The sequence below is a fragment of the Neofelis nebulosa genome, chromosome 4 (assembly GCF_028018385.1).
Source record: "Neofelis nebulosa isolate mNeoNeb1 chromosome 4, mNeoNeb1.pri, whole genome shotgun sequence".
Lineage (NCBI taxonomy): Eukaryota > Metazoa > Chordata > Mammalia > Carnivora > Felidae > Neofelis > Neofelis nebulosa.
The window spans coordinates 6,265,333-6,277,835 of NC_080785.1; the positions used below are offsets into that span (position 1 = coordinate 6,265,333).

At 59.5% G+C, this 12,503-nt stretch overlaps 2 protein-coding genes across 6 annotated transcripts; one reads left to right on the forward strand and one right to left on the reverse strand.

The window, feature by feature from the left end:
* The first annotated feature begins 1,392 nt into the window (after positions 1–1,392).
* On the forward strand, positions 1,393–5,715 carry CDK5 (cyclin dependent kinase 5). Its single transcript, XM_058723810.1, has 12 exons — positions 1,393–1,527; positions 2,211–2,299; positions 2,392–2,459; positions 2,628–2,688; positions 2,788–2,844; positions 3,582–3,677; positions 3,829–3,903; positions 4,069–4,165; positions 4,335–4,404; positions 5,067–5,127; positions 5,230–5,310; positions 5,437–5,715. Exons 1-12 carry the CDS (start codon positions 1,491–1,493, stop codon positions 5,521–5,523), a joined length of 879 nt encoding a protein of 292 aa, XP_058579793.1. The 5' UTR covers positions 1,393–1,490; the 3' UTR covers positions 5,524–5,715.
* Positions 5,716–6,757: 1,042 nt separating this feature from the next.
* On the reverse strand, positions 6,758–12,354 carry ASIC3 (acid sensing ion channel subunit 3). 5 transcript variants are annotated; one of them, XM_058723807.1, is made up of 11 exons: positions 11,278–12,354; positions 10,059–10,653; positions 9,170–9,320; positions 8,820–8,947; positions 8,462–8,663; positions 8,324–8,380; positions 8,075–8,222; positions 7,682–7,773; positions 7,466–7,545; positions 7,297–7,368; positions 6,758–6,934 (listed from the first exon to the last, which is right to left on the reverse strand). In XM_058723807.1, exons 2-11 carry the CDS (start codon positions 10,590–10,592, stop codon positions 6,770–6,772), a joined length of 1,629 nt encoding a protein of 542 aa, XP_058579790.1. In that variant the 5' UTR covers positions 10,593–10,653; positions 11,278–12,354; the 3' UTR covers positions 6,758–6,769. The 5 variants fall into 5 exon arrangements, 4 of the variants coding, with proteins under 4 accessions (XP_058579790.1, XP_058579789.1, XP_058579791.1 ...); XM_058723808.1 differs by lacking the exon at positions 11,278–12,354 and adding an exon at positions 7,067–7,125 and having other exon boundaries at positions 6,768–6,934; positions 10,059–11,266; XM_058723806.1 differs by lacking the exon at positions 11,278–12,354 and having other exon boundaries at positions 10,059–11,266.
* Positions 12,355–12,503: the final 149 nt, after the last annotated feature.

Below are 12,503 nucleotides of genomic sequence, written 5' to 3' on the forward strand. Positions count from 1 at the left end.
CCCCTTACCACCCCTTCCCCAGTAATCCCCACTGCCTCCAAGAAAGGCCGCGTCTTTGCCTGGGGGACGGGAGGGGGTTGGCGATAGGGGTGATTGCTGCTGGAGGTTGGATTCCCATTACCCTGAGCTGACCTAGACTTTTCGAACCGGGTACTTGTGCCTCCGAGAGATTTCCCTGCGGCGACCTCCCTCCTCGAACCCTATTATAATCATCCCCTGCCATTAAAGATCGCTCTGTGTATTTCTGGCTTTCTCAACTCGATGATAAATTCTTCCAGAGGAGGAGTATACTCTTCTTTTTAAAATTTTTATATTTTTTAGTATGCCACCAGGTGAAGCACAGCATTGTGTTTGCCGAAAACGGTCTGATCTAAACGAGTTAATTAACAAATGTTTAGCACCAACTATGGTTTGGGTGCTGAGGAGTGCTGTTTGGGGCCGTTTTTGTCCAGTTCACAGCCCTCAAGAATGCAATCATGAGACAATTAGAGAGGAGAGCAAGAAAATCTATAATCAACTCCTTAAGGGATGAGGTCAAGGCTGCTGCAAGTATAGCATCTGTCTGTGCTTCTGTCTGTTGAGGGCGGTAGCCGACCTGCCAGTCCTCGGCCACACCCTGGTTGACTCCGGTGGGCCCGGGCTCTCCAGACTGGTATGGGGGGTGAGGGGGGACTCCCAGTGTTCCAGCCAGCTTGCCTTGGGGTGTCACAGTGTAGCGAACGGCTGGAGTCGCGTGGGCTCCGAGACGACACACGGGGCCGAGGGCAGAGAGGGGTCTCTGGCGTAAGTTAAATCCAGGGGCACACCTGCCTCTCTCCCCAGCCTTGTGGTTCAGCTGGTCCCTGTGAAGTCATCACCAAAACATGGCTCGGAGCCATTCCCCAATCAATCCTGAGGTCTCCAGATGGCCTGGGGAGAGGTGGAAATCCGTAGCGCGATTGTCAGGAGGTCGTTGGAACCTCGACACCATCAGTCGCGTCAGAGCGCAGCTATCCGGGCAGGGGATGCAGGCCGCCAAATCCCAAACCCCAAACCCCAGAGAGCGACCCACCCCCACCCTACTGCATTCTGGATGTGTAGTCCTAGAGAAACCCTTTTCAAAAGAAGGTTGTGATCACAGAAAGGAATAACAAGAGCAGGGCACACTGGGAGCTGTGGCGCGACGGCTGTGAGGCCCGGAAAGCGGACACGCGATGCTTCCTGGGACTTGAAGTCCAAGGTTTTCCTCCGCGGTCGAACCGAGGCCCCGGGAAGCGACTGCTGCAGAGAACCTTCGCGCAGCCTGCTGGGAGTTGTAGTCTTTTTGTTGCCTAATGCCCGGGACATTGCTGGGAAACCTGCGTACCCTTAGTACTACACGGCCCAGAAGCCCTTGCGCAGGCAGTGGGGGGAGGCGGGGCAGGGCCGGAGGCTGGGGTGCCGCCTCCTCTGCAACACCGGGGCCGGAGTCTTAGAACCCAGGGCCCGTAGGGGTCCCCGCGGCTGCCGCGATGCAGAAATACGAGAAACTCGAGAAGATTGGGGAAGGTAATGGACTCTACTTTACGTAGTCTCGTAAAGGACTACGAGATGTTCCTGCAAGATCTTCCTCTACAGACCCTTCAGCATTCCTTGCAGCCTGGCTCCTCTACCGTCAGCAATACCCACAGGCTCCGACCTCAGCCCTGACTGCAGCCCTGGCCCCGAGCTCCACACTCCTTGCGGACACCTGTCCTTCCCGTTAGCATTTCCCGCAGACGCCCCTTCCCAACCTTAGCACTTCCTGGAGACCCACCTGCCGACCTTAACACTTCCTGCATCTTCCACCCGTAGCCTCAGCACCATTTGCAAAACCTCACCCAGCCCCCAGCCTCAGTTCTCGATGCAGACCTCCAACCTCAACATTTCTGCCGACCCCCACTTTTCTCCCAGACCTGCCCACCATCCCCAGACCCTCCGGAAGCACCGCCTTTATTATAGACCTCCTTACCCTCGCAGCCACAGCCTATCCCTGCTGCAGACACGCGTGAGCCATCTATCTACAGGCACCTTCTCTGCCCCTTCGTCACTTACAAAGCTCTGCAAATGCTGAGCCTTTCACCCTCAATCTCTTCCTTTACTTGTCCAGACATCAGAAATAACGCACACCTGCGTTGCCTGCTCTCCTGACAGGGACTTCCTGGGGTGGGAAGGGTGTCCCATCTTTACCCTCGCCCCCGACCTTCCTGTAGGCACCTATGGAACAGTATTCAAGGCCAAAAACCGAGAGACCCATGAGATTGTGGCTCTGAAACGGGTGAGGCTGGATGACGATGATGAGGTAGGACTGGGACATCAGGGCTAGGGAGGGGGTTGAGGGCCCAGGTTGGGTGGGATGTGACTGTTGCCCGCCCGGCCCCCTCCCATGTGTAGGGAGTGCCGAGCTCAGCCCTTCGGGAAATCTGCCTACTCAAAGAGCTGAAGCACAAGAACATCGTCAGGTGTGTAGATGGGCAGGGTCCTCCTTGCCTGTGTGGTCAGTTGGAGGAGGGGGGCTTCAGAGACGGGCTGGGCTGATGCTGGGACCAGGGTTGGGCTGATATAGATCCCTTGGGGACCTGAGGCTGAAACTCGTGGACCTGCCCCGCTGAGTCCTCCCTCCTCCCTAGGCTTCATGACGTCCTGCATAGCGACAAGAAGCTGACTTTGGTTTTTGAGTTCTGTGACCAGGTGACAGGGGGACTTGGGGGCCTGTAGCCTTGGGGGAGGGTATAGGGGCCCAGACTGAGGTTAAACTGTGTCACGTTCCCCACCCCCATCCCTTTTTAGGACCTTAAGAAGTATTTCGACAGCTGCAATGGTGACCTAGATCCTGAAATTGTAAAGGTGAGGGGCTAGTGTCCTGGAGACTCACTGAGGCCAAGTGGCACTCTGTTTTCAGCGTACGCACTCTCTGAGCACCAAGTTCAGGGCCTGAGCGGGGACACGCTGGGGTGTCGGAATGAGAAAACCCTGTCTCTACCCTCCAGGAGCTTTCCGTCTGAGCAAGCATCTTGACATGGTCTCTTTGATCTGACAGTAATACTTTGATATCAGTGATACGATTTGCATTTGAGAGACGAGGAAATGAGAGTCAGAGAGATACGTTCGTTCACTCATTCATTCATTCACTCACTCATTCATTCATTCATTCAACAAACACCTATTGGATGCTTTGCTATATGCCAGGCACTGTGCTAGGCCCGAGTGCCTGGCCCCAGTCCCAGGGTAAGCAGTGCTGAATGATAATACAGCACAGCATATATATTGATGGCTACGAAGTGTGTGCTTACCTAAGGCCAGTTAGGGGAGAGATCAGAGTGGGAGGGGGGGAAGGCCCACCAGGCTGTAAGTTCTAGAAGGGTGGGGAGCAGGGCCCCCACATATATACCTATATATATGGGTATATAATACCTACCACCGTACAAAGCAGGTCCTCCGTAGCGAAGTGATGAGGTGGCTGAAAGATGGGTGGGGTTTTGAGGCTAGCAGAGGGTGAAGAGGGGAACGTGACCCACTACTGGCTCCAGCTTCCTTCCAGAAGGTCTGATGCTCTCCCCCCGCCACCCCTCTCCACCCCACAGTCCTTCCTCTTCCAGCTGCTGAAAGGCCTGGGATTCTGTCACAGCCGCAATGTACTGCACAGGGACCTGAAGCCCCAGAACCTGCTGATAAACAGGGTACCTCCTGGGGAGAAGGTGGGAGGTCAGGGAGGCTGTAGTCACTGGCTGGCACAAGTGATGGGGGGAGCTGGGCTGGGAGGCAGAAGAAGGAGGCCTGCCCTGGGCCTGTTGAAAACCCCTCTCAAAGTCCCTTTCCATCTCCCGTCAGAACGGGGAGCTGAAATTGGCCGATTTTGGCTTGGCTCGAGCCTTTGGGATCCCAGTTCGCTGTTACTCAGCTGAGGTGAGCTGGAGGGGGGGGTGGGAGGCGGGGGTGAGGGAGGGGGTCCCCTCTGAGCATCTTTCCGTCTCCTACTCCAGGTCCCACACAATTGTTTCCCCTCCTCACCGAGCCCCTCCTCCCCAGCCCTCTAAGCAGGGGGGTCGCTGTGGGTGGGGTCTTCTCCAGGTGGTCACGCTGTGGTACCGCCCACCGGATGTCCTCTTTGGGGCCAAGCTGTACTCCACATCCATCGACATGTGGTCGGCCGGCTGCATCTTTGCAGGTGACATGCCTGGGGGTCTGCGGAGCCACTGTCTCTCCCATCTGAGTGGACAGATTGGGTCTGGAGTGGCCCCTCTGGGGAAGGGAGTGAGGTGCTTGGGGCTGGGGATAGGACACACAGAGGGTGCCATGGGAATGAGGGGTTCTTCATACCCCACTGCACCCCCTAGAGCTGGCCAACGCGGGGCGGCCTCTTTTCCCGGGCAATGACGTAGACGACCAGTTGAAGAGAATCTTCCGATATCCTTCGACATTTCCCTTCACCTTGAGCTCTCTGAAGGGGAGTCAGAGGGGGCACCTGGCAGGCTCGGTCGGTAGAGCGTGCGACTCTTGACCATGGGGGTCACGAGTTTGAGCCCCACGTTGGGTGTAGAGTTTAATTTTAAAAACATGAAGGGGAGTAAGGAACCTGTGGAGCGCAGAGTGCATGGCCTGGGCCAGGAGAGGGGGTGGCTTTGGGCGAGGGGATGGAGGGCAGACACCCCGGTGGGCTCAGGGCAGGGTTGAAGCTGTCTGCTGGAGAATGTGTGACCTGTGACAAGGAGGGCTCACTTGGGGGAGTAGCCGTGAGCGTGTTCCTCCAGCTGAGGAGTGAATCCTTAGACGCAGGAGCCAAAAGCAGCGGGGGGAGGGGGAGGGGGGGTAGACGTGGGAGTAGGAGAAGGCCGACTGGTTCATCAGCAACAGACATTGGGGTTTATTTAGGTCAGAGGAGTGAGCGTTTGTAAAGTGCTTGGTGTGCCCCGGGAACACCCTGCACGTGCTGGGTCCTGCCTCTGTCATGAGCGGTGGGATAAAGTGAGGGGTGTGGAGGTGGGTATATGAGAACCCCCCCCCCCCAGGAGGGGAAGAGCCCCTCGCCCGCCCCTTTCCACCTGAGTGATCCTTGACCCCGTGGACACACTTCTGGGGACACCAACCGAGGAGCAGTGGCCTGCCATGACCAAGCTGCCAGACTATAAGGTGTGATGGGGAATAGCGGGGGTCCCTTTTGCTTCCCAGCTGTAGCAGCCTCCGGGCCCCCACACCATTGGTCTGACTCTCCCTGCATCCCCACCCCCACAGCCCTACCCGATGTACCCGGCCACAACGTCCCTGGTGAATGTCGTACCCAAGCTCAATGCCACAGGGAGGGACCTTCTACAGGTGACCGAGGGCAGGGGCCGAGGGTGGGATCCGGACACTTGTCAGGAGGTCTAGGGGAGGCTGGGGCTGGAGGCAGTTAACCCAGCCTGAACCCGCCTTTCTTCGCGCCTTTCTTCGCGCCTTCAGAACCTCCTGAAATGTAACCCCGTCCAGCGCATCTCGGCAGAGGAAGCCCTGCAACACCCCTACTTCTCCGACTTCTGCCCCCCGTAGGCTCCAGGACCTTGGCCGGGCTGGGGCCTGGCCTATTTAAGCCCCCTCCCGGGAGGGGAGGAAAAGCCGGGGGTGCACGGGGTGCTGAGCTCCAGCTGTGCTGGGCCCGGCCGGGGTGGGGGTGCCCCGGCCCGTGTTCTTCGCTCCCTCCGTGGACTTTATTTAATTTCATAAATTGGCTCCTTTCCCACAGTCTGGCTGATGTGGTAGAGTGGCTCTGAGAGGCGGGTGGGCTTGGGCAGGGGTCTCTGTTTTACCGCCCTCTCCGGCCTTGCTTCTGGCTCAGACCCAGCCCAGTGGTCCAGCCTTTGCTCCACTACTCTGAGTGGCCTGGCACTTGGGGGCTGGGGGCACTGCCCCCAACCCCTGACCCCTGGGCTCGGGGCAGTACCACCCCCGCACATGTGCTTATGCTGGCAGCCAGTGTCAGAGTAAGGATGGGCCTGCACCAGAATGGGGAGAAAAGGGCGGGGCCTTTCTTCACGGCTCTCCATACCCCATGTGTACCTCCCCATCTTTCCCTTCACTCCCACCCCCCCACCCCCCATACCCAGGCTGATAGGCTGGGACAGCAGGGATCCAAAGATGCGGTTAGACGAGGAACATTCCTTCCCCTGCCCCCTTGTCAGTTTTCCAATATTTGAGGTACAGAGAAAGAGCAGGGATGGGGCTGTAGCTGGGGCCAGGATGTCTTCTTACTGGCAGGAGTGGGAAGGGAAGGCCTCCCTCCACCATCTCAAGCTGGGACCTTCTGCTCTTTGGGAAGGTTGGAGATGCAGAGCAGTTCCCATGGAGACAGGTGGTGTGCTGGTGCTTGGTCCCAAACGTGAGAAAAGAGTCATGATCTAAGGCAGACAGCAGCTTGTGTTCTTGGAAGTGGCTACACACCCTCTGTCCTCTCCCTGCCCCCCACTTCTTGCCAGGCTCTGGGTCAGAGCCTTCTTCAACTATTCCCTTGTGTGCCCTGAACATAACTGTCCTCCCGCTGAGTCCTCTTTGCCTTGATACCTGGCTTTGGGCTCCTTTCTCTCTGAGATGTCATTTCGATAAACTCCTTCATGCTGAGGTGCAACGGGAGGACGCCCTCTCACTACTCTTTTCGCCCAGAGAGATTTGTGGTGGTTGACTGGGACCCACCTGCATCTCAGACGCTGTCCACTGGAGGGTGGTGGACGGAGGTCTTTTTTGACCTTAGCCTGACTAGTCTGGCTGTGGGAGAAACAGCTGAGGCTGACGCACTAGAACTTTATTTGGGATGAAAGGGCAGAGACATGTGCAGGCTGGGCCCGTCCAAGATGTCAAGGTGCAGCCCGGAGGACACAGATGCCAGGTCTAGAGCCGTGTGACGAGGTAGCAGGTGCGGTGAGAGGCGGACAGAGTCTTGGTGACGGCACAGGGAGGGGTGGGGGGCCTGGTGAGACCCAGACCACTGCGCTGGGACGGGAGGCCTTGTTCCCACTGCCCTCCCCTCCTGAACCTCGGTGTCACCCCCTAGACTGGACCTGCCCCTCCTCCCTTGAAATAGGGAGCCATTTCTTGTTACCTGGGGCCCAGGCTGAGGTGGGGAACTTGGGTTTCATGGCTGCCCAGCCGTTCCTGAAGCTGTGGGAGGAGGGAGAGGGTCAGAGGTGGGGAGGAGTCCTCCCTCCCAGGACCAGCCAAAGTCACTGCACGCTCCTCCCCCACCATTCTTTCCTCAGCTGGGTAGGGATGGTGTTCTAGGCTTCAGGGGAAGACATTGGAGATGACAAAGAAGGAAGAAGGGTTTGTTACCAGATTGGTGCTAGAGTGCCTTTGGGAGTGCTTCCGGTTCCAGAAGTATCCCAGGACCCTGTCTTGGAACACCTGGGGGCAAGCAGTGGGGGAAGTGGCCATTGCATACCTTCTCCTGGATCTTATGCACTGATTCCTTCCCCCTCCCCCAGCTGGGGCTCAGGCCCACCTCACAGAGGTAGTCCAGGATCTCAAGGATGGTGAGCAGGCTGGCCCCGATGAACAGCCCCATCTGGCCCCCAATGTCGCCTGTGGAGACCAGGTTACCCATCAGCTCACAGCCACCTGCCAAGCCCACACCTCCCCAGACTTCTGGATGACCTGGATGTGTGTGCATGCACACACACACACACACACACACACACACACACACACACACACACACCGAGCAGTTCTGACACTTCATAGGCCTTTTTCTGCTCCACGGTCTCATAGTTGAGGGCCTCAAAGAAGATGTCCAGCACGAGCACGTTCTCTCTGGAGGAAAAGAGGCCAAGAAAGCTCGCTGGACACCCCCAGGTGATAGCTGCTGGCAGGAGAGAGGTGTGTGATCTCCCATCTGTGACTCCTCTTCAGAGCCCGGGACGGGTGTCACGGCCCCGTTTGCAGAAGAGATGCTATCACAAAGGTTAAACAGCTTGGCCAGAGTCCCAGGAGCCCCGCGATGATGTACAAGCTGGGCTTGCACCCGGGTGTGCGCACGAAGGCTCGCCCGCGGGAGGGTGCCCCCGCCCTTCCCCCCACCCTGCCCCATCTGGTCCCGGATGGCCCGACTCACACGATGTAGGCCTCGCTGCGGTTGTGTTTCCGGGCCAGGTAGCGGGCGGCGGCGCGGCTCGGGATCCGCACCATGGAGAGCTCCTTGGCGTAGCGCGTGCTGGCGCAGGGGTTGGGGCAGGTGCACGCGTCCTTCCGCAGCATGGCGTCTAAGGGCCACCACAGTCACCTGAGTCAGGGCCACCCGGCCGGCGAGTCCGGGGGCCGGAGCCGAGGGGGGGTGGGGACGCGGGGGAGGTCTACCCCTTACCCAGTGCCGGGTCCGCACAGTCCTTGTATTGCTGGGGGCTGCACACTGGCGCCCCGCCTGGCGTGGTGGGGGAGGAGACCGCTTCAGGAGCAGCTCCCAGGCCCCTTCCCCCTGCCTCCGCCCCCACCAGCTCCTTACCTGGCATATGCATCATTCGGCAGCCACACTTCCGAGCCACATAGCGGGCCTCACAGGCCAGGCGACACCCCATCAGACTATAGGGGGCTTGGGGGCCTGGGCTGGGGCTGGGAGGACCTAGGGGACCAGAAGGTTCCGGCTCAAAGTCGGGGTCCAGAGGTGCGGAGCTGCAGTCACCCCAGGGTGGTGGCAGGAAGCTCAGCTGTAGTTGGTCAGGTTAAGGAGGCTTCGGGGAGAAGTGGGGCGACCAGGTGCAATGTGAGTGGTCACCGAGACAGCAAGCCGAGGGCTGGAGGTCCCTGGGATGGTCTGAGATGTTGCGGCTGAAGGAGGGGGTTGGAAAAACCCGTGAGGATACTCGCTGTTGCTGGCAGGACACGAAGGTCTGGTAGCCGGGGGCTGCCCCGAAGCCCAGCTGGTCGATGGTGGGCGGCTCCTCCTGGCTGTGGATCTGCACTCGGACCCCCACCTCAAACGGGGTCTCCTCTGCAGGGGAAAGGGGGACCCTGACGCCTGTGTCCCAGGAGCCCCCCTGCTGCAGACAGCTTGCCCCAGGACTGTGACTGGCCAACCCTGCCTGCCCCCGCCCCCCCCTTCACAGGAAAGGATGTACTCCTCTGGGGCCCTTCCTAGCGCCTCCTCTCCTTCCCAGAGCCTTTTGTACACCATCTCTGCCACCCCTCCAGCCTGACACGGGTGCCCCCATACCCATGTCCCTCCACACGGGCAGATACTCATCCTGCTGCACATCCAGCATGATCTCCAGCCCGTTGCCCATGCCGCCCTTGGGAGTGGTGAGCAGTTCTGCCCCATCCGCGCCGGAGTTAAAGGTGTAGCACTGACCCATCCGGGTGAAGATCTGTGGGTAAGCAGACGGGACAGAGCTCACCAGGGGACAAGGAGCCCAGCCAGCTCTTTCCCCCAGGCAAACATGAGACCTCTCCCCTCCCCATCCTCTATGTGGTCTCTTTGAACACGGAACCCACATCTCAGTGCCCCCGGCCCCTCCCACTTACCAGCACAGCTAGTTGGACCCTTGTGGGCTCCCATCACCGCACCCCCTCCTCCCCCTTCCTCAGCCCCCCAGCCCCCCAGCCCAGGGCACAGCCTGTAGGACAAGTGTGTCTTCAGAGAATGGCAAGAAAGGAAGTGGGTCTCAGTTGCCCTCCTCCAGGACTGGCAGAATGTTGGAGAGGCAGAGGGAAGACAAGCCCACTCCCCCAGGCAGGAGAGCGTTCTGCTCTAGAACGGCCCCACTAGATTCCCCCCAGGCCCCAGCGGCAGGGGCTCCACAGACCGGAGCTCGGGCCCAGAGCCAGCCCCAGTGAGTGCCCTGTGCTGGAAGGCATGACCTTGTACATTGCAGTCCAGCTGAATGGCAGGCAGGGGTCCCCAAGGAGGGCTGTCTCCTGGGCTGGACAGAAAGGCACTGGTGGGGTGTGGAGCCCGTCGCCCGGCTGGGAAGGAAAGGATCCCCGGCACAGGTGTGAAGGTCCCCTAGCTTAGGAGGAGCCTGGGCCAGCAAGGCTGGGGGAATTGTGGGTCCTGGACAGGGACTGGCCGGGTCCCTGGTAGGCCGGGCCGGCAGCCAGCTCACCACGGTGAAGTTCTCGGGACCGCACGGCCAGCCTCGGTAGCGGCAATCCAGCAGCATTTCTTCCAGGGCGTGTCCGGCCCTGGCGTACAGTCGAGCCACGTCGAAGGTGGGACTGGGCATGAAGCCGGGGGGCGCGGGGGGCCGGCCCAGGGCGCGCAGGAAGGCGGCATGCTCAGCGGGCTCCACGCCCAGCAGCGCGGGCCCGGCCCAGTGCAGGTCGTTGGGCGTGAGGCGCGAGCGGCGCAGTGGGTTGATGTTGCACAGGGTGATGGCGGGGAAGGTGAGCCGGTGGCTTTCGCGCTCGTCCAGGGCTGTCTCATGGTGGAACTCCCCGTAGTAGCGCACCCTCTCAGCCACCTGGTAGAGGAAGGCGGCCAGCGACAGGAGCACGGCTGCGGCCCAGAGCCCTCGGCGAGGCGTCAGGCCCCCAGGGCCGAAGACATGGCCCAGCCCATGCATCGTGCAGCTGCTGGCGAACACGCGGATGTCCGAAGCTGGCCGCTGGGCCTCCTCTGGCCCAGGATGGGGCTTCATGGCTGAGGTCCAGGGTGGGGGACACTGAGAGGGCTGGGGATTGGCGATCAGGCTGCAGGGACTTGGAGAGAGGAAAGAGGGTCAGTCCGAGGACTGGGAGGGACTGAGGATTTGGGGGGCCGGGCAGGGGTCACTGAAGGGAAGGAGAGGGGAGGAGAGAGTGGGGAGAGGGGCCCAAACCAAGAAGCGGGAAGGCACTGGCCAGGCAGGTTCGGCTCGGCTGTCTCAAAGGAACCAGCCGGGGCTCCACTAGGCTCAGCGCTGGGCCGGGGGCTCTGCAGGAGAGGCCAGGTAGGGCGCAGCCGACTTGGGAGGCAGGGGCCGCTCTGCTGGAGGCTGCTCTGCGGAGCCAGGGCTGCCGCAGAGGATTGGGTTTCAGCAGTGAGGGGGCAAGGGGGCCCGCAGAGCAGTCTGGGGGGCAGGGAAGGTCCCTGGGGCCCCAGGCTGAGCCATTAGTGCAGCGTGTTGGGGGGGAGGGGCGTGGCTGTGGAGGCCAGAGGCGCCAGCGGAAAACCACAACAATCCCGGGTAGGGCTTGAAGGGAGTCTGGAGAGATGTCCGGGCTGGGGGTGCCTTAATGGCCCTCTAGGTTCCCAGCTGCGGCCCTTGCGGTTGGGTGGAGGGTCAGTTGCTGACCCTCGGCCCGGTCCGTCCCTCCTTTTGTCTCTCCTCCCTTCCCACTAACCTCACTTGGGATAATTTGCTCCTTCACAAAGAGAGGAGTTGGCTCTTGACCAGGCTGGAAAGTGGTGGGAAGTTTGGCGTTGGCAGATTCGAGCCCCCAGCAGCCTACGCCACGTGGCCAGAGTCTCTGCAGGTCTCAAGTCCCGGAGTGGTCTGAGTGTCCTCTTCCCACCTCCCCACGCTGAGGCCCTCCTGAGGCTGGCCTCTGCCACAGTGACTGCGGCACTCTCCGGGGGAACACGGGTGCCCTAGAATTTCGCTTTTTTTTTTTTTTTTTTTCACTTAAAAACATTCTGGAGACTGGAATACCTCGTACCTGGAAAACTTCCCCATTTTTTAAATGGATGCATTCTATTCCACTGTGTGGGCGGACCAAGTTTTATCTACTCACACTTCCATTGATGAACACTGGGGGTTTTGTCTTCCATTGTAAACAATGGTGTTCTCAATACCATTGCATGGTTGTAAATTCCCAGAAATAGAACTCCTGGGTCAAGAGGCAGCTGAATGGATAATTTGGTAGATACCACAAAACTCCCCACTGTGGGAATTCTACCATTTTGCACACCTGTATCATGGTGGGCAGTGTGCCTGTTTTGCAGGAGTGGGTGGGGCGGGGTTTTTTGTTTTTTAATTTTTAAATGTTTATTTATTTCTGAGAGAGAGGGAGAAAGGGTGAGCAGGGGAGGGGAGACACACAGAGAGGGGGAGTCACAGAAACCAGAGCAGGCTCCAGGCTCTGAGCGGTCAGCACAGAGCCCGACGCAGGGCTTGAACTCACAAACCATGAGATCATGACCTGAGCTGAAGTTGGACGCGTAACTGATTGAGCCACCCAGGTGCCCCTCTTCTCCTTCTTTTTTTTTAAGTAGGCTCCGTGCCTAACACGGGGCTTGAACTCATGACGCTGAGATCAAAAGTCACATGTTCTACCCACGGAGCCAGCTGGGTGCCCCTGCAGGGGAGCTTTTCTAAAGGAAGAGATACAGTGCCCCTGACCCAGCTGGGGTGCCCCGGGCCACAGTGCCCAGCATGGCATGGCAATGCCAGCCTTGAGAGGGCAGAGCTGGTACATTTGACTGAAACTTATTTCACTTGAGGCCGCCGGGCTCACACTGGCGGGCTCCTGGCCGTGAGTGGAAGAAACGCAGTGCACCAATGGACCACGATCATGCTGTGCTGTCGTCACCTGTCCACCTGTCTGTCCTCCTGACAAGACTTTCACGG